General features: G+C 44.9%; 1 protein-coding gene across 2 annotated transcripts; it reads left to right on the top strand.

The window, feature by feature from the left end:
* The first annotated feature begins 1844 nt into the window (after positions 1 to 1844).
* Positions 1845 to 25298, top strand: SMYD1 (SET and MYND domain containing 1). 2 transcript variants are annotated; one of them, XM_083860794.1, is made up of 10 exons: positions 1845 to 2255; positions 10802 to 10978; positions 11595 to 11808; positions 12929 to 13059; positions 14838 to 14876; positions 17553 to 17745; positions 20255 to 20347; positions 21335 to 21498; positions 23020 to 23188; positions 24879 to 25298. In XM_083860794.1, the coding sequence occupies exons 1-10, from the start codon at positions 2119 to 2121 to the stop codon at positions 25035 to 25037; spliced, it is 1476 nt and encodes a 491-aa protein (XP_083716920.1). In that variant the 5' UTR covers positions 1845 to 2118; the 3' UTR covers positions 25038 to 25298. The 2 variants fall into 2 exon arrangements, with proteins under 2 accessions (XP_083716920.1, XP_083716921.1); XM_083860795.1 differs by lacking the exon at positions 14838 to 14876.
* Positions 25299 to 25814: the final 516 nt, after the last annotated feature.

Here is a 25814-nt window from a genome sequence, read left to right as displayed (position 1 = left end):
TAGAGGGCAGCAGAGGGTGCCGTTAGTTCTGCTGTTGGGATGATGGGGCCACTCACCCCTCTAGCCAAGAATCCAGACAGACCCAAAGCACAGAATAATCTCCTGCTGAGGGGTCAACCTTGCTCCATGCTCCAGAATTGGTGTTCTTCTCCAGCTGGCTCTGAAATTCAATATTTTTTCAAGGGGCTCAAAGTAGGTTCTCTGCTCTAAATACAAATTGCAAAAGAAGGAATCCCCAAGATCCACCATCTACTTTGAAAAGGTAGATTCTTTGTTGTAATTATAGTATTTGATCTCTTATTCTATTCTATTATGTATTATTTGTTATCTGGGAACCAGAAACAGTGCTTAGTGTGATTAATGACTGTGTTCAATATAGCCACACTCCAGGTTGTGTGAGTTTGGGAGCAAAAAGCAATCAGCACTGATTTTGAAGTGCTACAGTCCTTCTGGCAGTTTCTAAAAGAGGCCTATGGTTAAGGGAATAACCTCTGAATAACAGATGAGACCTGAGCATTCTGACATCACCTATCACACACAGAGTATTGCAGCTAAAATGTAATTGCTTTTAGGAGTTAATTGCCTGTAGTGACTTTTCTAGGCTGCACAGTATGAACAGGGAGGCTCTTGCTGATGGCTCTGGGACAGCTCTGGCCTTCCTCAGGAGCACTGGAGGTGTCTGTTTGGTATGAAAATACTGCTCATAAGCACATGAACAGCCAGATCACCCTGAATTTATGGAGCTGTGGATTGATACTGTTTGTACTTGGCACACACGGGCAGGCTATAAGACTGGGATTTGTTATAATACCAGACTTCATTTGCAGTCAAGGAACACTGCCAGAGGCTTTTAGCAGAAGGTGCTGAGCAGTTTTGTGTCTTGAAGAGCCCAGTGATACTTCCCACTGCCTTGGAAATGTAAAGGATTTATTTTACTGCCACAGGATACACAGGATTTACCCTCTTTTTTCTCTGCATCTCACTTTTGCTATTAACCAGGCAGATTTATCTGCGCAGCACAGAGACATGGGAAGAGGTTTGCAATCTTTGTTATCTGCACAGTGCTTAGAGGTGGAAGAGGAAAGAGCATCAGGTTTCCTTGGTGGACAGTGAGATTAGCAGGAACCAACCCTGTGAAGTGCTATTAAATGATAAAAAATGCTGAAGGGCAATGTGAACTGGGTTCAGTTTCCACAGTGAGGTTCACTCTTATACATGAAGGCCTTTCCTTGTATCTCCCTGAACTTGCGCAGAGAGTAAAGCCACGGCCTTGCTGTTCCAGGGTTTGGTGTCTCTGTTGGACCCTCCTTTTCCACCGAGGGGGCTCAGATTCTCTTACACAGCTGAGCACTGGAGCTCTCAGGTGCTGTTTCAAAGAGGTTTAGTGCATCCAAGATGGTGAGGGTATCTAGGATGTCCTGCTTGCTCCCCCAGTCTGTGCTGAACTGTTGGTGTCCTTCCAGCTCCTTCCACACTGCTCTGTGCACACACTGCCACTGGCATTTGGGAAGTGAATTCCTCTTTTCCTGGTGGTGACAGGATGCTGAGAATGTCAAGGCATATGTTTCTCTGTTATCCCTGCCTCTAAACACGCTGTCCCCATCTTTGAGGGTAAAAATAAAGCAGCTTTGTTTGATTTCTAGAAAAAACCAGACGACAGTGCAGGGGTCAGAAATAGACATCCCAGCCCTCCCCATCCCACTGTCTCAGCTGTTGCTTCCTGAGAGACAGAAGCATGTGGTCGCTAAAAATACCCTGAGCAGAGAATACATTCTCTCTCCAATGGGAGAATATAAATTAAGCCGAGTTGTAATATACACAACTTCTCGTGGTTGGGAGAAACATTTCCCAGCGTCACTTTTGGAGAGGGTTTTCCTAATGAAGCAGAAATCCCAGCCCTGTCCCGTCCCTGGGTAGTTGTGTGGGATTGTGCAGAGGATCTCCTGCCTCTCCTGCTCCCACCCCTCACCCTCCTATGGGAATCCATGTGGCCAGGGGTGGGGGCAGACCAGCCCTCCTTTTATAAGCGTGGCCTCGCAGCACCTCCAAGTTGATAGGAGTGACAGCAGGCTTGGCTTGCTCTGAGATACTCACCTCCCAAGCCTCGGGGTCCCTGGGATGACCAAAGGAGGAATGGAGTCAGTGGAAGTGTTCACAACTGAAGGCAAAGGCAGGGGTTTGAAAGCCCAGAAGGAGTTTTTGCCTGGGGATGTCATCTTCGCGGAGCCAGCCTACGCAGCCGTGGTTTTTGACAGGTAAGAGAAAAGCACTTGTAAAACTCAGACCCAAAAGTGATCTCGCTGCAAGATTTCATCCTGCTGGTTGTATAAAAGTTTGGAGGTGTCTGGATGACAGCAGAGAAGGGATCGGAGGGAAGTCAGAAACACTTCTGGAAAGGCACATTCACAGCTCATAGTGAATGTCTTTCTGTCTGTCAACTTTTTCACTTTTAGTATGGCTCAGTTTGTTTCCAGGATGTGACCTTGCAAGGTGCTCAGTGTTGTAACCTTGTAGAAAAGCAGTGAAAGTTGCATGCATTCAGTGCCTCACAAAACCAGCCCATGCTACACTGCAGGGAACTGCCAGGAATTGGGGTAATTCAGGTACAGGAATCTCAGACTGACTTTGCTGAAATCTCTGATGGGTAATATATGATAAAAGTGAGTTTTAGTGTGCTCTGCTCACGAGTACCATCCCCATCTGCACTTGCAGCTTCATCACCCGCTGCCCTCGAGCTAGGAGCTGGTGGGGATCAGTGAGTGACACTGTTTCTGTTAGAGAGATTTAATTTTTACAGCTGGCTGAGCTAACTGGAGACAAATGTCTGCTTTTGCTCTTTCATGAGACTGGTTTTAAATTTATGTTCACACTGATGCAGCCAGACTCTGAGTTCTGGTGCAAGGATATTTTTCTTTTCTGCTGCTTGTTTTAATCACAGCATTCACTCAACCTGTGCTGCTGGTGTGGCTGGTAGGTGCCCACTTCTGCCCTTTGAATCAGTGGAACATTTACTTAAATAACCTGGAAGAGAAAAGATGCAAATAATAGATTTCCATGTTGATCTCCATGGGCCTAAATCTAAATTAAAGCCTCTGACACAAATGAAATTTCTTCAGCCTTATAACATGCTTACTGAGAACAGAATGCAGCTCGGACTTTTAAACTGAGGACTTGGATGGCAGCTGAAAGTTTAATTCCGAGTTTAAGAAAGTTGTGAGTGTTCTTCAAAGGCTTAATGGTGAGTCCTGAGACTGAATTTTTACCTTTGAATAGCCAGTGACTTTAGTAAATACCCTGCACACTAAACAGGGCTGTGAGCAATTCTGCTTAGCTGAGTTTTGTCTGATTAAATCAGCTCTGTTAACAAAGTCTGGGGCACAAGCAGAGATCGTGCTGCTGTATTAACCCTGGCCATCTCGTAGCTGAAGCTGATCAGTGCCATTGTGTGATCTGGAAGTAGCAAAGAATTGGATATTAAATGGACAGAGGATAAATTGGATATTAAATGTGTGTCTTTCATTCACTGTTTCTTTGTCCTTTAACTGTCAGTGGGTGAATATGGTTATGAATCTTTGCCATAGCAGGGATGACACCTTTAGTTTTTATTTTAATATGTCATTGCAAGAGCTCACATTAAAAATGTCATTTTTCACTTCAAAATGTTGAGTTCTTGAGGTCTTAACCCTGAGCTCAGTTACAGGAGTTGGTGACAAAATCATTTCTCCTTGATGTGTCCTTTTAGCTCTTCATTTTGTACTTCAGTTTCACTCGTGTCACTAACTGGAATTTTGTGGTGATTTGCTTTTGAAGTGCCTATGGACAATTATTTCTCTCATATGCCTTATTAAAAAAACCCATATATATATATATATATTTACCACTGAAAACCTTTTGACTTTTGAGGTGGGTTTAAAATACTTTTCCTTTCATGTGAAATGTTGCACTATGTATAGAGCAGAGCTCTATGCCCATGTTGAAGAGCTGCAACTTTGCTGCATTTTCAAATGTCACTTGTGTAATGTGAGCAAAGGGCAGAAGCTTTCACTGCATCAGCTCTTAGACTGCAGACTGTGTCTTAGGCTGAGGTTTCCAACAAAAAAACTCAGATGGGGAGAGAGGTGTTTCCCTGCTTCCCATCCTTTCTCCCCAAGCTGGGCTTGTCTAGCTCCCAGAGGGCAGGTCCAGAGGTTGGGTAGCAAAAAGTCAAGGTAAACACAGCCCTCCTCTGCAACTGTTGTGCAATAATAATGGATTCTTACCCTCCTGTGACACATTTCATCTCAAAGCACTGAATATGGGTCAGTAACGAAAGGCAGTCCCAAAATCTCTGAAACAGACTAAATGCTTGTTGATGAGAGCTTGGCAGGATATATAGCCTGGGTGTGAGAGATATCATGGAAACACAAATTTTTCTTGTGGAAATTACCCTGATGCTTTTATTACACACTCAGGGCTTTGCTTTTAAAGGTACCTTCTATTGCTGTCCCAGAGTATTGCATCAAACTCCACTGAATTGATTGCTGTCAAAGAAGAGTTGCCTGCACCCTTGTATTCTTTATTCCTGCAAGAATAAATCCACACCTGGCCATGATAGCTGATTTTGCCCTATAAGAACTGCTGTTGCCTCTGCATGGATGAAGAGGCTAAAGAAGAGGCATGTGCTTTTCCTTGCCCACAAACACAGGTGTTTAGGTCCTAAAATTGCTCTTGAGTCTATAGTATTAAAAATGGGTCTCAGCCTGCACAGGGAAAATGCAAAATCCAGAGTCCTTCATCCTAATTCAACTCAGTCTCTCCCGTGCCTTGCTGAAAGCACTATGTATGTGTACTATGGGAAAGGGACTCAGATATGAATGATTGCTGGCTTTAAATTTTTTGCTCAAATATGTGACCAAGTTTTCCAGAGATCTCAGCTTTCTTCATGCATAAAGACCACACAGATGCACTAGAGTGCAGAGCTGGTCTCTACTTTGCAGCCCTTTGAAGAACTCAGTCCTTTGGGAAAGCCTACTCCCAGTCTGTGGGCATTGAGGCCCTGAAATCCTTCCTCTGATTTTTCTGTTGAAAGGTATAGGGAAGGCAGTTGTAGTGCAAAGGCCACACAGTGATTTTCTGTATGGCTGCATAGGATGTGAAGGCAAAGCAAAGGTCTTTTTGAGAAAATCAGACTGGGATAGCAGCCACAATTTACCTGGCCAATAACCAGACAGTCAAGTTTAAAGTCAGAAACAAGTTACACGTGGGAGCTTTGACAAGCTGCCAGGCAAACAAATGCCATCCCTGTGCTTACCCAGAAAGTCAGGGTTGCTGTCACTGCTGGTTACCTCCTCCACTGCTGGGAACAGCTTGTAAAGGCTCTTTGATCCCCAGGGCAACTGGATATCATAGTACAGGCTCCAGCTCGACTTATGTGTGTAGATAGAGATTGATACCTAGACAGAAACATGTGAGGAGCTGTCAAAGTAATTTGGACCCAAGGCTGTCACCCAACTGCACTTTATTGATATCTGACTTTCAGTAGGAGGCTGAGTTTGAGGAAGTGATTTTGCTAGAAAAAAAGAGAAATATTTTCTTTGACAAAACTCTTACCAAGTTTCCATGCAGAGCCTAACACTGGACTTCTGTGTCCACACAAGTGAATCCAACACTAAATGCTGATATAATCAATGGAACTCTATTTGTGCACTGAACACAGACATCTATCTACCTTTGAGATAAATGGCTTAGCAGACCCCACTGAGTGTGGTGGTGCAATCTCTACTCAGACACAGGGGGTATAGATGAGCACATCTGGGTGTCTAAATCTACAAGCTGCATCCCGCTCTGGAAGCCCCTGAAGGTCACAGGGACCCTGAAAGCCCCTAAAGTCCTTAGGGTTAGTGAGGGCTTGTACTCTTCAGCCCAATGATGGTCATCTGAGCAGCAGTTTCTTACACAGTGCCAGAGACTTTTAATCTAGAAGTACATAAAACTCAAAGAAAAATGACATGTTCCTATAAAGAAATGTTCCTATAAACACCAGCCAGCTCGTAGTCAGATTTTAAGGGCAGAGTATGACTCACTAGGCTAACCCTGTTCATTGCAGGGAGGTTGGACTAGGACTAGATGACCTTTAAATGTCCCTTCCAACTCAAACCATTGTGATTTTATGATTCTATAACTTAGTTGCTCAACACAGTGCCTACTTAGCATTGACTCCTGTATCAAAGCTGTTACTTCTACCTGAATGAGAGCAGGCTGCTTAAAGAAATGGTGAATGCTGATGGAAAAGGGGTGCAGAACTCTGTGTGATTTCCAGGATAAAGTGTAGACACAGCCTGATCTCCGATTCAGCCTTGCTGTTATCAGCTGAAATGTCACTCAGAAAACACCAGTGTCACACCTGATTTGCCCTGACGTAGAAGCAGAAAGTTGGAAATGCATCTTCTCAAGGGATTCTTTGCTTTTGTTGGGGTAATTTTTCAATTTGCAAAGGCCCTGAGCCTCTCACTGAAGCTTTCTCTAATGCTTCCTTCCTCTTTTCCTTCTCCTTGAAGATCCCAGGTCTCCTTTCCTCCATAACCTTCATGATGATGGCATTCACAGTGCCTGGGCTCAATGTGCTGTATGTGACCTTCTCCTCTGACACATCACTTGGCTCTCAAGCCTCTAAGAGTTTACATTTCCTATAAGCAAGGAGATGCCTCATATGTCTCTGTCAGCCTTTTCTAAGAGAAGGTTTGCTCTTTAACCAGCAGGATTTGAGGGACAGTAGTCAAGGAAAACAGTGTCATGTGGTGGAAAGCCAAGACCACCTGAAGGTCTGCTTGAAGAATGATCTGCAAATTGAAAAAAACCCTGAGATCATGCAATTTTTGCATGTCTTTTTTGATGCATAAAAGAGGCTGAAAACATTTTCCAAGAAAATGTGGGGAACTATGTTATTGTAATTAGGATGACCTAGAGATATAAGAAATCCAAAATTTTCCATAATAGCATGACTGAAAAGATTATGGGAATAAATTTTTGAGCTGACACTGATAAAAACTGACAGCTAATGTGATTGTATTCACATTTTAAAAAATGTTCTGGGGATTGATTTTTTTTTAATTACTGTCTCATTTGTTCAAAAGCCTAATAAAAACCTGGGAGAAAACCTAGCTTTTTAGAGAAAACCTCACCCACACCTCTAAGAAGAGGCTGGGAAATCTTGTAATGAAAGACTAAAAATAAAAGAGTCAAAAATTAGTCTAAAATAAATCCTTCTCTCAAATCAGAAAAGCTAGGATGTATCATCCCTGACATTTTAAAGATGAAAGTACTAAGCTCCAACCCCTTTTTAAAAGAGCAAACCCATTCTTATGCTAATAATTCATCTTCAGGTATCAGGTACATTTTCTTAGGCTGTTGTCTTTAATGAAGTGTCACAGCCTCTGCTTTGAAAACCAAAGAGACTTTGCCTACATCTGAAGCTGTTCTCATGCTGCTCTCTGTAGCAGACTGAGGAGAGAGATGCCCTGCCAAGCAATAATAAAAAGAATTTAGGTGTAAGTTAGGCTGTCTGTGTGTATCATCTGTGATATACAGAATAGCATGGACCCATGTTAAACACTTTGTGAGCTACTCACTGTGTCTATCAGCCACTCAATGAAATCCTCCTCTGTTCTTTGCACTAAAGCCATCTCACCTGGCTTTTCCAGGCCAGTGAATGAGATGTTTTGTGTGCTGGATGGCAGATGTTTGGGTTGTGCATATCTCTGAGAGGAGGTTAATACATTTCCTGTGACAGTGTTCAGCCTGCTGTGACAGTGCTCAACCCTGGCAGGTCCAACAGACCTTAATCTGTCTGAATCCAATCCAAGCAGTCACAAGGGTTATTTGTTTCTTGTGCTTTCATTGCAAGCTGTGCTTGCAGGAGCCGTGGTTTAGTTGTCAGTGCTGTGTTACCTCTTGCATTTGTTGGCTGGCACATTGAATCACTGTTTTCGTCACTGTAGCTACGTTTAGGATTAGTTGTAGTTGTGTGCCTCACCTAAGGAACAGCAGAGCATGTGAGCCCTTCAGAGTTCAGCTCAGTTGATGCTGGGATGGGAGGCCAAGGAAACTTGAGGCTCTCCAGAAAGTCATTCAGTCAGTCAGTCAGTGGCATCTGCCCTCTAAGTCAGTCCTAAATCCCTGGCCTGGCAAGCTTGGGATGGCTGGAGGCATCACTGTGCTAAAGATCATGCTTTTGGGCAGGGTGAGAACCAGTTCTCACTATGTGTGGAACAGGGCAGTGATCACCTCAGAGGCTGTGGTGTGCACAGACAGAGCAGAAAGCATTTGTGTTGTCCCTCCTGTGATGAAGCCAGGGAAGCTGAGCAGCAAGACCCAGAGGGTTCAAACCTCCAGGGTTCCTTGGTAGGTGCCACAGCACAAGTCACCTCCCCAGGGTCCTCTCCAGGAACTTTCAGTGCTGCCTGGCAATGCAGTATCCTGATCTCATGGGTGTGGGCTGCTCTCTGTACTGGAGGGGACATCCAGGATACCTGGATTTTGGAACCATTTGGGTTGTGTTAAACACTTTCTAGACCAGACAGAGAAGGTTTTATAGACCAATGATTTCCATAGGCTGAGAGGCTTAAGTTTAATTTTGGGCTGCTGCACTTGGAGAACCTTAACATTGCAGAGGAGATGGGAGAGGAGACTGTGAACCACTACAAGTCTTTGGTGTCCTGGGTATTGTGTGTCTCCAGCACAGGTGGGATCAGAACCCAGCCAAGGGAGAGCCCCACTTTGTCCTTCCCTTTTGGGGCATTCAGCTCTGAGCTCCTCTGACACAGCAGGAGTTTGCACAACTGCCAAGGGGCACCTGGGGGATTTAGGTGCTTGCAGATGCTTAAGCAGTGTTAGTTGAAGTTTTATGGAATAGATCTCAAACACTGGTGTCTCCTGATATTTTTTTACTGTGCCAAGACTTGAGCCCAAGCCTCTGGAGTCCTGATAACACACAGTATCAATAAATCCAGTCTTCTTTGAAACCATTTGGGGGCATGGAGGATCCCATAATGGTTTTGTAAGAGCTGCAGTTTTTCTTACACTTGCCAGGCAGATTACCTGTGAGTAATTCTCCACAGTTTCAATACCACAAGGGCTGTTCCTTTTCTTTCTCAGAAATTCTTGTATAACTTCTTTGGTGCATTTCTGCATCTCCTCAGAAATGAGGGATTTCCAGAGCTGGTGGTAAGTTCTGCCAGCCAGGTTTCCTTTGGAAAATCTGGACACCCCCTGTTTTGCGATAAACAGCAAAATGCAAAGTCAGCATTTTGGAAATGGAAACTGAGGGGAGAAGAAAGTGAGAAGCACCTGTTGGAGGACTTGGATTTTTCTGCACCATGTTCAAATCTGTCATTCCTCTCTACAAAGAAACTTTTTTTTTCCCCCTCTGATTGTCCTTAAGACACCCAGGTGGCAGGAGGGACTCCCAGTCCCCATGTGAGATATCTCCCTGTGCTTCCTGGCACGATGTAACCATGTGGGTTTTATCAGCTCTCTGGCTCTGCTTTGCCTTACAAGGAGTGTAACGTCTCTTGCACCTCTCTGCCCCCCTGAACTGACAGCTGACAGAGCACAGCCTCACATTTCTCACCAGCTCTCAGCTCTTCCATTTGACACAGTGGAGTTGGCTGCATCCCCCTTCCCAGACACGTTTCCTCCTGACCCACCCCAGGCACTTGCCTTTCACTGGGCTCCTTCCAGCACTGTTCACTTTCCTAAACCTCATTTTCCAAACCTCATTCTTGCACGTGGTTTTGTCTGATGTGGGTCATCCTGCTCTTAAATCCATGGCCCTCTTTATCCGGCAAGAGCCAAGGCACAGGTAGATTATGTCAGCAGGTCATATAATATTTTCAGAGAAAAGAAAATGCATTTTAAATGTGATGCAGATATAAATATGCATATGTATGTGTGTACCTATATATAGGTATAATAGAGAAGAAGGACAATCTTTGGGCTGGATTCTCTGGGGCTGTGACTGATTCCTGCTTGTGGCACATCCTTCTTATGGGATCATCAATATTTTTTTTATTTCCCTGTGCCTCAGTTTCCCCAGTCTGTGCTGTGCACAATTATAAATGTTCCTTTGATCATGAAGCCTCTGTGGTCCCCGAGCTTTTTGCAGTGAGGAGAACCTCCCTTCTGGCACAGCAGTGACTGAGTGATGGGAATTTAAATTCTCCTGTACTGTCAAGCCTGGCTGGAGGCCCAGATAAAGTGGGTGGTTGCCTGGAGAAGCAGACAGCTGGAGACACCAAATTGGGCAGTGAAAAGCCTTCTCTAGCAGCAAGGGGAAAGTCCCAAAATTTTTTAGACAGGAGAGCAAAATGTCTCCCCCTCCTTCTCAGTGAATTAAGTTCTAGGAGCAAAAGCTGGACACATGAGGGGGCATATGGGGGGTGGGGGGAGGGGTTCACCTCAGTCTGGGACCCTGGACACTCTCAGAGGAAGAATGTGAGGTCAGATTTCTTCATCAGTATCCTCCCCTAGCCTTGGCTATAGTTACATGCATACAATTGTAGGATGCTTCTTGGAAATCCTGTTTTGAATCCCCCAAAGATGAAATACCCCTTTTGGAGAGGTCCCAGCTATTCCATCACCATTTAACTTACAGCAACAGCACCAGGCAAGAACACAAGGATTAAGCCGGGTGGGATGTTCCTCCATCCTCCCTAAAAATCTTGAGGGGTTTTGTGGCTGTGGAGCCCAGGGGTGCAAACCCAGTGAGATCTTCACTGGGCATAGCTGGCCCTCCCTGATCCAAGGTGTCCTTGTGTCCTTGCAGCCTGACACACGTCATCTGTCACACCTGCTTCAAGCGGCAGGAGCGGCTGCACCGCTGCGGGCAGTGCAAGTTTGCCTATTACTGCGACAGGACCTGCCAGAGAGCAGCCTGGCTCAACCACAAAAATGAGTGCTCTGCCATCAAGAGGCATGGCAAGGCACCCACTGAAAACATCAGGTGAGAGCTGGCCCCTCTGACCTGGGAGTGGACAGAGCATCCTATGGCAAGGAAGAGCTGGGTGGCCTGATTTGGGCAAGGTGGAGGTGGGAGAAGGGTTAGGAGCATCCCTGGGGTAGGGAAGGTATGTGGAGGAGCATCAGTGATGCAAGAGATGTGTTCCTGTTTGTTTTGGGTTTTTTTTGGTGCTGGGTCCCAAAAAGTCTGAACCTGGTGAGGCAAACCCACCCCGGATGGTTTAGGAGGTGTGGGAAACTAGGGAGTAGGTGGAAAAGTGAAAGAAGAGATGGATTCTTCCCCAGTTTGCCTATAGGATACATTAATTTGTCTTCACATCCTGGCTCCACCATAAAAAAAAATGAGAGGAATTCTCAAGAAAACGGGAGGGCTCAGGGACTTGAGGGTCTGTAACACTCCTCCAGATGAGCACACAGGTGCTGGGACACACCCCTGCACCTCCCTTTCCTTCAGAAGTCTGGGATGGTGCCCATCCATCACCCATCTGATGCTGAGCCTGTCTCAGTCGGGCTGCTGCCCACCATTCTCCCCCAGGGGATGAATTTTGACCATCCTTTGCTCTCCCCTCGTGGTGCCGGTGCTGTCTGATCCCGGCCAGGCTGGCCGCCCGCATCCTGTGGAAGATGGAGAGGGAGGGCAGCGGGCTGTCCGAGGGCTGCCTGGTGTCCATCGAGGAGCTGCAGAACCACGTGGAAAGCTTCGGCGAGGACGAGAAGAAGGAGCTGCGCGCCGACGTGGAGAGTTTCCTGGAGTTCTGGCCGCCCCACTGCCAGCAGTTCGGGATGCAGCTCATCTCCCACATATTCGGAGTGGTACGTCCGAGGGGCGGGTTTGGGATGCCGGGTTTGGGGAGGATCTCCCCAGCTGGCCCGATTCAGAGGGCTGACTTCATCCCATTCCCCACCTGCTGCTCCTCTGCGCTGACACTGGGAAACTGAGGCACGGCAAGGGCTGAAACCTTTTGTCTGTCTGTATGTGCAGACAAGTGCTTTGCTCAGTCACAGGTGCTGCATTTTTATCACAAATCCCACTGGGCATCTCTGTGCACCTGGGAGAGCTGAGAAAAGATATTTTTAGTAAATAAACCTAAAATATATTTGAATATAGCAGATTTGTTTTAGTAGATACATTAATGTCGATTAATATTGTGTGCATTAGATTTTTTACATTGACAAATATAATAAAATCAGTAAAATAATGGAAATATATTCAACGATATCCATTATATATATTTTATATATCTATATAATATTATTTATTCCTATATATACTATTACAGGAATATAATATCTATTCCTATATATAATTTTAATATATATATTTTAAATAGATTCCTATATATAGGTTTATATATTTAAAAACTTATCACATTTTTGGTTTATCCTATCACATTTTCTCTTTGCAGGTATTTCCATTATTGAGGTCTGTGACTAAAACCTCTTCTGTTCATATGCGATAATAGTCTATCATATAGAAAAGTGAAATAATTCATTCTTGGAATATATGTCATGCAAAATAGTCATTCTGAAAATTCACAGCAAAGAGTAGTAGCTGGTTTTTATGAGCTTTGAGGCCAACCCAGCAAATACAACCAGATTGAATGCAGCAGTCAAGATTATTTTCTAACTTATAGCTGCTTTCATGAGTATGAACTTTGCTTTCTGATTGAATTGCCTCAAAATCATTTTCCTGTGATCTTTTTCTGAATTATTTTCAGGAAGCAAATATAAGGAAAGCAATGCATGGCCAAGCCAAGTTTATCTGAGGCATCCCAAGTGAACACTGACAGCATATACTCCCTAACATTTACTCAGCTCTGCTCTGGTCCCTCTGCATCAGTCCTGCATTGCTTCTCTTCTGATGTTTTATCCTGAGTAGAGTGTTTCAGATTTTTTCCTTTAACACTTCTTCCTGCCTGTGTTTTGGGACTAGATCAGCTGCAATGGCTTTACCCTCAGTGACCAAAGAGGACTGCAGGCTGTTGGTGTGGGAATCTTCCCCAACCTCTGCCAGGCCAACCACGACTGCTGGCCCAACTGCACTGTTGTCTTCAACAATGGCAAGTGAGTGGATTTCTTTCCTTTGGTGCAGGTATGCATTCTAACAACCAACTCAGCAGGCTCTACCACCCCCAGTATCAGGTCCTTGCCCCATAAAATCTATTCATTCTTACTTCCTTCTCTAGCTCAGAAAAAAACCTCAAACAGTATTTTCTTGCTAAAGACTGGTTTCTCTCCTTGTTATTTAAAAAAAATTTCATCAGATGCACTAACAAATACAGAAGGTATGACCCCAAATCCAGCAACCAGCAAAGAATTTTTCCCTGGTTTCTTATGAGTTTTGTAACTAGACTCAAAATAGGTAGCTAAAGTAGTAAGTAGCTGTTTAACTGACCCCTTATATTGAAGTTGCATTTATAGATAGTAGAGGAGCATTTCCGCTTAGTAAATTATTAAGGATTACATTGAGTCCACAGTCCAAGAGTTTCTCCTAACAGAAGCTTGCAATCAGCTGTGTATCACTATCTGCTGGTGTGTTTATAACCCTTCCTAACACAACTCCCATCTGGTGAGAGTGTACCATCTCAATTAATCACTAATTAACTCTTTAGCTAGGGACCTTAGTGACAGCTGTGATTGTTACCTGCAAGCAGAATCACCTTAGAGTGCAGGAGGTCCCCAGTCTCTGGGCATTCCCTGTTCCCACCCAAGTCCTGTAAGAAAACCTCTGCAGGACGAGTGAGATGGAAAAAGATTCAGTGGGAAATGTGGGGATGTTTCCCAGGAGTGAAGGTAGCCCACAGGAGGGATACTCTGCCCTTCTCAGTTTCCAAGCCATGACATGTATAAACTGCTGTTGATTCAGGAAGTTGCAGTGTGCGCAAAACATTAACTGTGGAGAATTGCTTGCCAAAAACTGCGCAGCCATGGGATTTCCTCTGATCTTTCTGCTACTATTTTACAGCTACCTGTCTTCACTAAACTTTAGTGCTATAACTTAATCACCGCTCTTCCCTCCAGCCTCTTCTTTATAACTAACACACTCCAGTTATCACTGCTGGATTTCCCTGGTAAAACTACACTAGCATTTACCAAGCAGCTGGTAAATGTGCCAAGAGAAAACAAAACTGCATTAGGAGGATTACCCTTGGTGGGAAATAAGGTTTGATCCAAAGTCAGGTTGGAGTCTGTGATATTTATGATACCTATGATATCTATCACCACTATGATAGCCACTTGCCCTGGATTGGATCCATAGTGGGGTGATCAAAGAGCCCCCCCAAACAGCTCCCAGAAGTGGAGGAGGTAACCAGCAGTGATAACAGCCCTGACTTTCTGGGTAAGTACAGGAATGGCATTTATTTGCCTGGCAGCTTGTCAAAGCTCCCACATGTATCTGGTTACTGACTTTAAACTTGGCCATCTGGTTATTGGCCAGGTAAATTGTGGCTGCTATCCCAGTCTAATTTCCATTTCAAGCTGTGTTCTAGAGAACACAACTGCTGATGTCAGGGCAGACCTTTCTGTGCAGGAGATCCAGTCCCCTTGTTCCTGCCAAATGTCAGGAGCAGGTTTTGCACATTCCCCGACCTAGACCACTCCTAAAATCACAGTGCCAGGGCAGTTCTCCACCAAATCCTCTACAGCCCAGTGATGGACCATTTGGTCCTGCCAGCTGCACATTAAAAGGGAAGTTCTCATGCAGTGCCACATGAGCCAGGCTCAGGGAACCCCCTTGTCTCCTGTCAGTACAATGTCCAGTGCTATGCCATGTACCCATTTTTTTTGTTGTTGTTGTACTTGTACATGTGTAAACTGCAGATGTTTGTTTTGTCTTTCAGTCATGAGGCTGTAAGATCAATGTTCCACACACAGATGAGGTGGGTCGGTCTTTGAAAGCATCATTCTCCTCCATTACCCTGTACCCCTCATGCCCTGTGTTTAATGGAAAAGATGCAAAGACCCCAAGGGGCTCTCTCTGTTTACTCCAAATTCCACTTTTCCCCTGTTCTAAACTTCTCCTCTTCCCCTGCGTAAAGTCCCACTAAACCCAAACCTCACTTAACTCTGCATTTTGTAGTAAATTAAAATGTCAGTGGTAATACTGTGACTGCCTTCCCCAGGGTGAATTCCTTTTCTGCCCTCCCACCCTCTCCTTTGGTTTCCTCCCTGTCAGTATTTCCCCTCTCCACTTCTCATTTCTCCTCCCCTGACCATGGCAAGAGCATGAAAGTCAGAACAAGGTCTTGCTAATCTTGTACAGCCCAAAATAAAACCTTGCATATTAGGAGATGAGAAATGACTGTGTTACTGACATACTAAATACTCCACATTTCTCCTGCAACAAACTGTGCCCAAGGAATGTGTTGCCTACAGTAGCAGTACCATGAGATGTAGGTTTCAATTCTTCTTTATCATAATCCATGATTAATATTCCACTTTTTAATGATGCCACTGTTACCTGATCCAAAGTAAATAAATCACAAAAGTATGTGTAAAAAAAAATCTTTGCTTACCTCATGGCATTTGGTATATTATAGTCAGTGTTCTTAAGGGGACGCTGTTGTCTTTAAAATTTAATTTCAAGCAGGCATGCATTTTTCTCAATGATGTGAAACACATTTGAAGTGCTCTTCTTCACCACTGAATCTTACTCAGTACGTTATAGATAGGGCCATAAAAAAGGAAGAAAAGAGTTTCACTTCTGATTAGAATTGCTATTTGGGGCAATTTGAGTCCTGAGCTATCAGGCACTTGCTGTGCCTGTGCATGCAGCTATCAAGGTCCCTGCTGCTTGTGGCAGACACTGGGGAAAGAGCCCTTGACAAGCTCAGTGGTGTGCTCCTGGCTGACAGTATCTCTTTAACTACAGTATTTAAAATATGCCATGTGTTTCCTGGCTTACCCCAAAGGCTATCAATCCCCTCCACACGAGGGATGGCTGCTTAAAATACCCCTACAGTGCTTGGGCTATCAGGGGCATCATGAAAGTCAGAGGCTTGATTTTGCTTCTCTGGTTGCATGACTCACTTTAATGAGGATCCTGTGAAGTGTGAAGAGGAATGTTTGTATGTGTCAACGTTACAGATGGGAATTGCTCTTTTTTGTGCACTTCCTCCTGGAGTAGCTGGTTGCACCTTTCTCTGTCTGGCATTTTCCTGTGGTTGTGACATAACTAATAGCTGCCCTTGGTGACAATGGCATGCTTGGTGATAAATATTGTATGAAATATGTTGCTGATATGGCAACACCCAGAGAAGATCAAGACCAGCCTTGGAAAAGAATTTTGACAGCAGCTTTAGCAGAGCTGGAAGACTCAGAGCTACGCCCTTGGTTCTGAGAGCCTGTAACAGGAATTCCAAGGGAATTAGAAGGGAATTACAGGAGAATTACAATCCCATTGCAAAAACATGATCACACAGAATAAGTCATGTCCTCCCCAAAAGGTTTACTTTTAAAGCACCTGGTGATAGCTGTGAGTCCTCCGCCTCCTCTGCCTTTAGTGAGGCTTTTGTTGGGTTCCACTAGAGCACCTCATGTTCAGGTGGGAGCCAGCAGGTCTCCTCCAGGTCCATCTCAGGGCAGACAGGTACATTAAACACACTGTTGAGCTCACTGGTAGTTGGGAGAGGAGGTGGATACAAAAGAACCACCTTACAGTTAGCATTTGATAGATTTTTCCCCATTCTGGCCAAATTTTGTAGCCAGTTGTGCCTGTTTAGCCCCTACAGCTGACAGATGGCCCAGGGTAACTGGGAGATTCAGTATGTAGAGTGAAACAGCAAGGGAATCTCCACATTATTTAAGATCTTTTGCAGGGAATGACATGAGGGAAAGGCAGGTACAAAGGTCTGGCTTTTGAAATCCCATCATCAGGGGCTTGCCATGGATTTCAGTAACAGAGACTGGCAACTGAATTGTGATAATAGATCAAATGAGTTATCTAAAAATAGACTCTCTCCAGATAATTATTTTTGAGCTTTTATGTGGAAATGCATGAACAGGTTGAGGGTATCTCTTATGCAGCACCCAGAGGGAATTTGTCTTAACTTTTCAAAGTGAAAATGATACTGAAGGCAGCAGAGTCAGGATCTGGGAGTATAGCCAGAGGTGTGTGGGCAGCATGCAAAGCAGTACTTAAAAAAAGACTCAAAATCCAAACTCAGCATTTTGGTGTGTATTTCTGATCTCAATGTGTTTTTTTTTTTTCTTCTGCTGAGATCTCCTGCAACAAAGTAAAAGTTGATATCTAGGTTCAGCCCCTATATGAACAAAGTAGTGGAGCCTCTTTATAGCTCAGACCTTTACATATCCTTGCCAGGGACTTGTAGAAGGGCAGGAAAATCTGGTGTGACTGTGTTCTTACTCTGTATCCAGTTAACCAGACTGCTGTTCACCTCTGCACTGCCTCCCCGAGGACTGAAAGCAGTGCCTTAGGGGAAGGGCTCACCTCTGCAAGGCAGGGCAGGCTGCAGGATTTGTGCCTGACAGCTCTGTGCCTGCACTTCTGCTTCTGCTGCTTCTCCAAATGCACATCCCACCTCCTCTGCCCCCAGAATCGAGCTGCGGGCCCTGAACAAGATTTCTCCGGGGGATGAGCTGACGGTTTCCTACGTGGATTTCCTCAGCCTGAGCGAGGAGCGGCGGAAGCAGCTGAAGAAGCAATATTACTTCGACTGCATGTGTGAGCACTGCAAGAAACAGCTCAAGGATGACCTGATGCTGGCAGTGAAGGCAGGGGAAAGCAAGGTATGGTTTGTCCTGCAATGTTAGCTTGAGGATTTCCACTCCTGCAAGCTTTATAAAGTGTATAAGGGAAGGCAAAGTGAGGCAGAGCAATAAGTGTATCGAGTCATCGATCTGCACTGTTGGGCAGTCACACCATGAATCAGACAGTACAGCTCAGGGGGTGATGTGGAGCAGGTGGGAAACAAAACAGAGAAGTTGGGATGAGGAAATGTGACCTTACAGAAGCAGTGCCACCACTGTAACTCTTCTTTAAGAGAGATGGCAGCCAGGAAAGGCTGGATATTGCAGAGTGTAAATCTCTCCTTGAGAAAGATTTAGAGAAACAGTATTGAGCTGATATAAGGGGACTCCCTCATGGGAGACAGGAGTTGGAACTAGAGAGACCCTTTCTTTGCTGGGTAAAGTTCTCCTTCTGTGCAAAAGACCCTGCTATAAAACCCCATTTAAATTATCAAGCTTCATATTACAGCTAATCCTGACTACTGTACTTCACTTATAATATAAAGCTGTCCCAGAGCTCAGTTCTCTGATGTAGGAGGATTTTCATCTGGCTTTCTGCAGAAGTATTTTTGAACACATTCTCCAGTAGACAGCATAAAAGAAATCTCATCCCTCATTCAACACCTGCTATCAGGCCTTGACTGAACAGTGAGACCATGAGTCACAGAATGTTTTGGCTTAGAAAGGACCTTATAATTCATCTCATTCCATCTGCCCAACCATGGGCAGGGACTAGACATCCACTAGACATGCACCATCCCTTTGTTGTGAGCATTTAGAGGTGCTGTGCAGCACACAGCAGGAAAACTTGCACTTCTGGGGGAATATCCTCCACACTCTGAAGTGCTTGTGCAGGAAAAGCCTGTGAGTATGCAAGGTGCATGGTTTCAGCTATTAAAAATACACCCCATCCACAGACAATAAGCATCCAGGCTGACCTCACCCGCTGAGCACGTTGGCTGTGTCACATTTCCTGAGTTCAGGCACACTTGCCTGGGAGCAGAAGCACTCACAGCTGCTGGAAAAAGCGCTAGGAATACATGGGAGATCGACAGCTTCCATCCCCAACAGCTGCTCCAACCTTCACCCCTTCCAAAGAGCAGCAAAGTTCCCATTGGTTATAGTGGCAACTGACTTCCAAGTCTAGTAAGGGCAAGGGAGGATTTTTATTAGACAAAGCCACTGTGGAAATGCTGTTTAAGGTCCCTATTCTGGGAGTCCTGACTCAGACAGCATGGCAATGTGATTTGCACTGACATTAACATTGCCTTTGGATGTGCTCTGTGCCCCAGAACACCCTGTGTGCTGCTCAGACAGCTGCCCAAATCTGATTAGCTACAATAGCTTCAGTATAAGACTATAGAATAGTAAGTCACAATACAAATGCATCCATAAACAGATAGGGGTTAATGGATCTGAAAACTACGGAGTTTCCTTCAATACTAAACTTTGAAGAGGATTTCTCAACTAGATGAATTTCAGATTCCTCAAAAGTCTAATTGACCACGTGTGGAAAAAAGAAAATAGGACACTCCTACAGTCCTGTCTCTCAGTCTTTCCATCCTTCATTGCAATGTTGGGACTCTGCTTTTGATCTACACCCAGAGGTCTTTCCTGGCTGCTGGCTCTGCTCTGTGTCTCCAGACCAGGCTCTTCCCAAAAATTCCAGAGTCATGTGACTGTGGACTGATTCCAGATTTCCTCATTTATGTAAAGGAAGGTCATGATAACTAGAATAGTTGGAAAATGCAAATTTGAAGGGCTCAGAGAAGCAGAGGATGAAGGTTGTGCTGGATATCATGTTATATTTCAGTATTAAAGGAAGAAAGATGAGGCAGCTAATTATGAGCTCATCAGTGTTTTGCCAGGTGTTCCTAGATGTGCTTCATGTCTCTAAATGCATGGTGAAACACAAACTTCTTTGAGGTGGGCTGGAAAACACATTTCCCTATCTAGGTGCAGCTGAAATCTGAGCTCAGCGATCTTAGGGTATTTGGAATTAATGAAAACAGTTCTCAGGGTAGGTAAAATTCAGGGATCTTTCCTATTCCACAGATCTCTCATTCAAGAGCCTCATTTCTCTCTAGCAGCTGCACTAAGAGCACCTGATACTCACCAGCTGGTGGCTTTCACAGCCTCTCTGGTATTTCATGAGACATCTCCATTGCAGGATGAATTTTGTTCATTTTCCAGAGGGGAAGAGTAGTGGGGAGAGTTGAGGAAACTCATCATACATCTCAGAGGCACATGGCCACTACCCTGATGGGCAGCACTTTCACTGAAGTCAGTAGGATCCTCACATTTTGACCTGGAACTAGGACCATTGCAGCCCATTTCAGCCTTGGGCAGCTCTGAGGGGCACACTGGTATTTGCAAACAGCAGTAGGAAGTGGTGATGTGGGAAGCATCCCACTAAGCTGATTTGGACCAAGCATTTTTTCAACCAATACATCTTGGTGTGTGTGAGGCAGTGCATTTTCCTCACTGGTTTTCCTGCTGTTGTCCCCAGCCCTCTGCAGACACGGTGAAGGAGGTGATCCAGTTCTCCAAGGATACGCTGGAGAAGATCAACAAGGCCCGCATGGAGGGACAGTACCACGAGGTGAGTCCTGGTGCTTCACACACTGCCTGGGAAAGGAAGCCTTGTCCCCCTCTACGTTCAAGATTTGTGGTTGAAACAACTGTAAAGCACAACCATGTCTGAGGCATCCCAGACTAACTTTTGTAGTGTTTTGTAGTGATGACACAAGGAGATTCAGGTGATGTCCAGCACCTCTGACTGACACGGGTGTTGAATCCAGTGAACTCATGAGTTACAGGGCAGGTGTAACAAGTCAGCACTGCCTCACAAAGAGGACAGTGGGTTTAGGAGTGGAACAAGACCATCAGGGGGGTTGCGTGGATCTCTTCAGTGCTTCATGTTGCTCATTTGTTGGGTGCTGAGGATAGGTGTGTGGTTTGGGTGAACCATGTCCCACCTTGGAGCCCAAGCCACAAGGGCGACAGGTGAGAGACCTCAAGTAATTTCTTTTTTTCTCCCTCTTTTGCTCACCCAAGAAATATTTAATTGTTCTCCTCAGAGAGCACTCCAGGTTGAGTAATGACCTCTGGGTTTTAATAGTCTTTGGGAAAAGGCTGAAGCTCCCTAGAACAGAAATCTGGACACTGACTCATGGCTAGGTCAGTGCAGCTCTGTGTCTCCAGGCTCGAGGGGTCATTAAGAGTATTCCTTGCATTGAATATTTTCAGGAGGCTGGGTGGATGGCATTGGGGTATAAGAGCCCTGTAGGGACTTAGTATCTGAATATACCCAGCCTTCCAGAGTCTTTCTTCTCCTGAGCAGTAGGCATCACTTTTTCCTCACTCATGAGTGTAACCCTGGAAGAGAAAGCTGTGAGTGCAAATCATTTTCCTAGGCTGATGTTTCTCAACAAATCAAAGCACATCCTCTCTTCCCCAGCCTACACGGAGGTTGTCTCAGCCTCTGGGACTGGTATGGACTGTGCAAACCACAGGGTCTTGATGTGGCAGCCTCAGGTCCAAAGGTGCTTGGACTCACCCTTCCTCTCCCTGCTTCCTCCACACTCAGGTTGTGAAGCTGTGCCGTGACTGCCTGAAGAAACAGGAGCCTGTGCTGGGGGACACGAACATCTACCTGCTGAGGATCCTCAGCATTGCCTCTGAGGTGCTCTCCTACCTCCAGATGTTTGAGGAAGCAGCTGACTATGCCAAGAGGATGGTGGATGGCTACCTGTGAGTCTGTGCCCTACTTCTGGCTGCTGTCTGTGCTCATGCCATGTTAAGCAGTGTGTTCCAGGAATAATTTTATTAGTCTTCTCCCATGAGGGCAGTGGAGGTGAAATTCATATAGGGGCCTTTTTGTACCACCAGACAGAGAGAGATCCCTTCTTAAATGCTCAAGGGCTCCCAAACACCTTGATTCACTAAACTGGAACTGGCAAACTGTTTAGGAACATCTTCCATTGGCCTATTTGTTTTGTCTCAGAAGCATCTCAGGGCTGTCCTGATAGCAAGACACAGATCCTGGGTGCAGGACAAAGGCTGTGACTGCAGGAGCTGGCCTGTTCCCTGCACCCTGCAGGAAGGAGAGGTCAAAGAGAAACCATGTTGAATGGCTCTCACTCAAGACATCCCCTCACTCCTGAATAGTAAATGTATTTTGTCTTGGCTAATTATATACTCCTGTGGTAAAAGCTTAGTGAGAATAAAGAAATACAGGTTTAGTTCACATAGATCCAGGGTAAACCTCACATTAAATTCTATATGCTTTATTATTACTGAGGTTTTATGACAGGATTGATAAGTATTTAACAGAAGAAAAAAGGAAAGAAAGTAAGAAAAATAGTGGGAACTGTAGAGAAGAGAGAAAAGTCTAAATCATCATCATTTACTCTCCTGCTGTGGGCATCTCACACTCATTACTTGTCTTTTTGGTCAGTTCTACCCCAAAAGGCCTGTTATATTTTGTTCTTTTGCAGAGGGGTGACAGTCACCTCCCTGGCTTGCAGGCCTGACAAGCAACTTCATGCCCCAGCCCTGGCTCTGAGCTAATTGATTGAGAGAAAATTCCTTCCCCTCTGTGTTCCTCAGTTTTTCAGACCATGGTGAGGACCTTACTAGTTTCCCTTTTTTGCTTTAAGTGCCAATTCAAAATTCCACAGAAGCCCTTGGGGGCAGGTTTTCAGCTAAGCAGCTTCTAACTCTGCTTCAGCTTTTAAAGTTGGATGTAGAGGAGAGGTTTGATTTTTCCCACCTTAGGCACTGAAAATTCCCAGATGAAGGGATGTATCTGCAGAGCATGAGATGAACATTTCTGGAGTCTCTGGAACCACCTGTTTCTCTTTCTGCTCTGAATGAGAAACTGGTGATTGTTGCATTGTTTCCCCACTAAGTGTGTCAAGCTAAGCTGGTGCCAGCTGAGCTGTAAGGTCAGATCTGTGTTCTGCTTGTGCCAAAATACTGACAGAGGGTGGTGTTGTCTTGGCATGAGATGATAGAGCTTGGCTTTTTCCAAGCCAGATGTTGAACTTTCCCTGTTCATATCCCATCTTTCACAACTCCTGTCCCTGTACAGCTCTGTCCTTGAGTAACGTGCCCTTGCCCCTTTCTAAGAAGGGCACATTTCGGGGGCACTGGCTGCAACAGGCTCTTCCACCTAAGTAAACTATCTGCTCTTTGGCAAACACATCATGTCAGTGACACTTTTGAGAACCCAGATTTCCCCTGAACTAAAACTACCCAATGTTTTTCCAGGAAAATTTACCACCCCAACAACGCGCAGCTGGGGATGGCCGTGATGCGGGCAGGAGTGACCCACTGGCACGCTGGCCTCATTGAAGCTGGCCATGGCTTGATCTGTAAAGCCTATGCCATTCTCCTGATAACCCACGGGCCTTCCCACCCAATTACCAAAGATCTGGAGGTAGGTACCATCTCCTGTCTTGTCTTTGCTCTCTATCTGGGGAAAATTACAGTCAAGCCATAGAAACAACCACCCCTAAGAGCTGAGCGATGTATTAAGTGCTGACTGCTTCTTACTAGTGCTATGTTTTTATCTAGATTATGTTACCTTCTGCTGGGAAATGCATGTCCTTTCTTATTGGAAATTTTCATCCCTGAAAAACAGCTTTTATTCTACACCAGAACATACGTGAGAAATAGCAGCTGAGCCCCTGAATCTTCTTTGGAATTGCTGTGCAAAAGACAGAGCCTCCTACTCTTCCAACAGGCTGATTTCACTTCTCTCAGATGGATGATGTTGCAATTTGGGTATATCAAATTATGTGTGGTGGATGTGCCCAGTTTACCACCTGATTTTCTCTACTGGTGTCCATTCTTTATTTACCACTCCCCACTCCTCAGCAGCAGTGTATTTTTTCCTCAGATGATGGTATTTCCTAGCTTAGAGTAAAGAGTGGAGATCCCAGGGAATTACATCTGCTCAGATGTGAGGAATTATTTACAACTGCAGCTGGGGATCTATCATTTCTTTAGCTCCTAATTCATTTCATGTGACCTGTTTGCTTTATAGCATTCTCCTTTATTACCCCCCAAAAATAATAGGACACCAGATGAAATCCTTTATTGATGTCGTAGTCCCCATATAGCAGAGCTATAAACTTTATTAGTGCAATTTCATGTCTTCATGTCTACTACCTGAAGCCAACCTCTTGACTGTTTCCACATGTATAGCAAAGGATAAGACACAGCACCTCCATTTCTGTGTTTCCCTTCACATTTTAGGAAGAAAATAGTGGCTATATGGCCCATGCTTATCTCTGTGCTCCTAAACAAAGGGTTGAATAAATGCACAGATGGGTGTAAAAAAATATCCTAGAATCCCTTCTTAGCCTCTGCTGTAATGCAGCACTAAGAATGACTGCTGCTGATGAATCCTGGGGTGTAAAGGTCACAACTGTGGGACTGAGCAGCCCTCTTCTCCCACTTGAGGTGACTGCCACCCTGGTGATGGCCACCCCAAGGGCCAGGTGCAGGATGTGGGTGGGAAGTGCACTCATTTCCTGGCTCTGCACAGCATCACCTCTAGGTCCTGCATCAATTTTGGGAGTATGAGGCTTCCCCACAGCCTGTGGAAAAGCTGGATGTGGGAAAGGCTGATACCCAGGAAAATGAGAGTGAGGAAGGAGCAGAATATCTGTGTCCAGTCAGCTTTTATCCTGCTGACACTGAAGGCAAGGTGCCTCATTCACTGCATGGCCCAGGATGTTCCTTGGGGACAGTGCCTCATACTGGCAGTGTTTGATTCACCTGCTTTGAGGTCCCCTATGTGTCACTGTAGGACACGAAAGAAAGACTCCAAATATTTCAGAAGGCAAAGAGCACAGAGAAAAAAGGCTTTATTTTCTAATTCTTACTACCTTTTATAAGGTGTTCCAATACAGACTTAACGTGATGGTGAATAGAACCAACACTTCTTTAATTTCATTGGTTAAACCAGAGAAACAGCAAAACACCACCTGGAGAAAGACTGTTTTGAGAAGAAACTTTCTTGAGGAATTTTTCCTTGGGCAAACATTAGCAGCTGCTAGCAGGCTCAAATCTCTCAGGCCCACACGTGTGTCACGGGGTTTGTAACCTGCTGTATCCCTCAGGTCATGCGTGTCCAGACGGAGATGGAGCTGCGCATGTTCCAGCAGAACGAGTTCATGTACTACAAGATGAGGGAAGCTGCCCTCAAGAACCAGAAGATCCAAGTCATGCCTGAACCCAGCAATGAGAACGCACCAAGCCTCTTCCACAAAAAGGAATGAACCTGGAGTTTGACCCCAATTTGTGCCTGCAGGGTAACATCTCCTGTGGCACTTCCAAACACTAGGAATGTGGTACAGCAATGTGATTTATCCACAAGGATGGTTTCCAGTGGCACAAGTCTGACAGCATGGACCTGCTGGGGGGGCACCCTGAAAACTCTTCTGAAGGCTTAAAGCAGAAGAGGTCCTGGCAGAAACAACATCCCTTTTTCTATCACTAAGGCATTAAATAATCAAAGCAAAAAACCTGTTATAAAATTATTTACATTTTTATTGGAAGCCTGTTTTTCTCTACACATGTCCTGATTCTGAATTTCTTTGTTAAATTTTGATTGATTTTTTTGTAAGGGGTTCTATCACTTCCTTGGGATGACATAATTTCTTTCAAGTGGTGTCCATTGGATGATAGAAGTGAGAAGCCCGTTGCAAGAAGTGTCATGTACACCTGTGAGCAATGAATGAAAACTGAACAAGACCCAAAGATGTGTTAAATTACATTTTTCTGATGAAAACCTGCTGGAAAATTATTTTGCAGCTGGCACAAGTGCAACAGCAAAGTGTGGGCCATTTGCAAGTGAGACTAACTGGAATCTCTACATCAAGATAAGTGAGATAAATTATTCTCCTTAGTTACAATTCAGAAAATGTCTGCAGTGATGGACATGGGGCCATGCCAGAAGCCAGTTGCTATAGTTTGGTGCACTGGCTGTGTGGATTGTTCTAACTGGACAAGCAGTTTCCAGGGAGGGGAACCTACCCTTGCTCATCTTTAGGGTG

The sequence above is a fragment of the Zosterops lateralis genome, assembly GCF_965231275.1.
Source record: "Zosterops lateralis genome assembly, chromosome: 5".
Lineage (NCBI taxonomy): Eukaryota > Metazoa > Chordata > Aves > Passeriformes > Zosteropidae > Zosterops > Zosterops lateralis.
The sequence above is the reverse complement of the archived record's forward strand: the minus strand, read 5'-3'. Positions and strand labels throughout refer to the sequence as shown.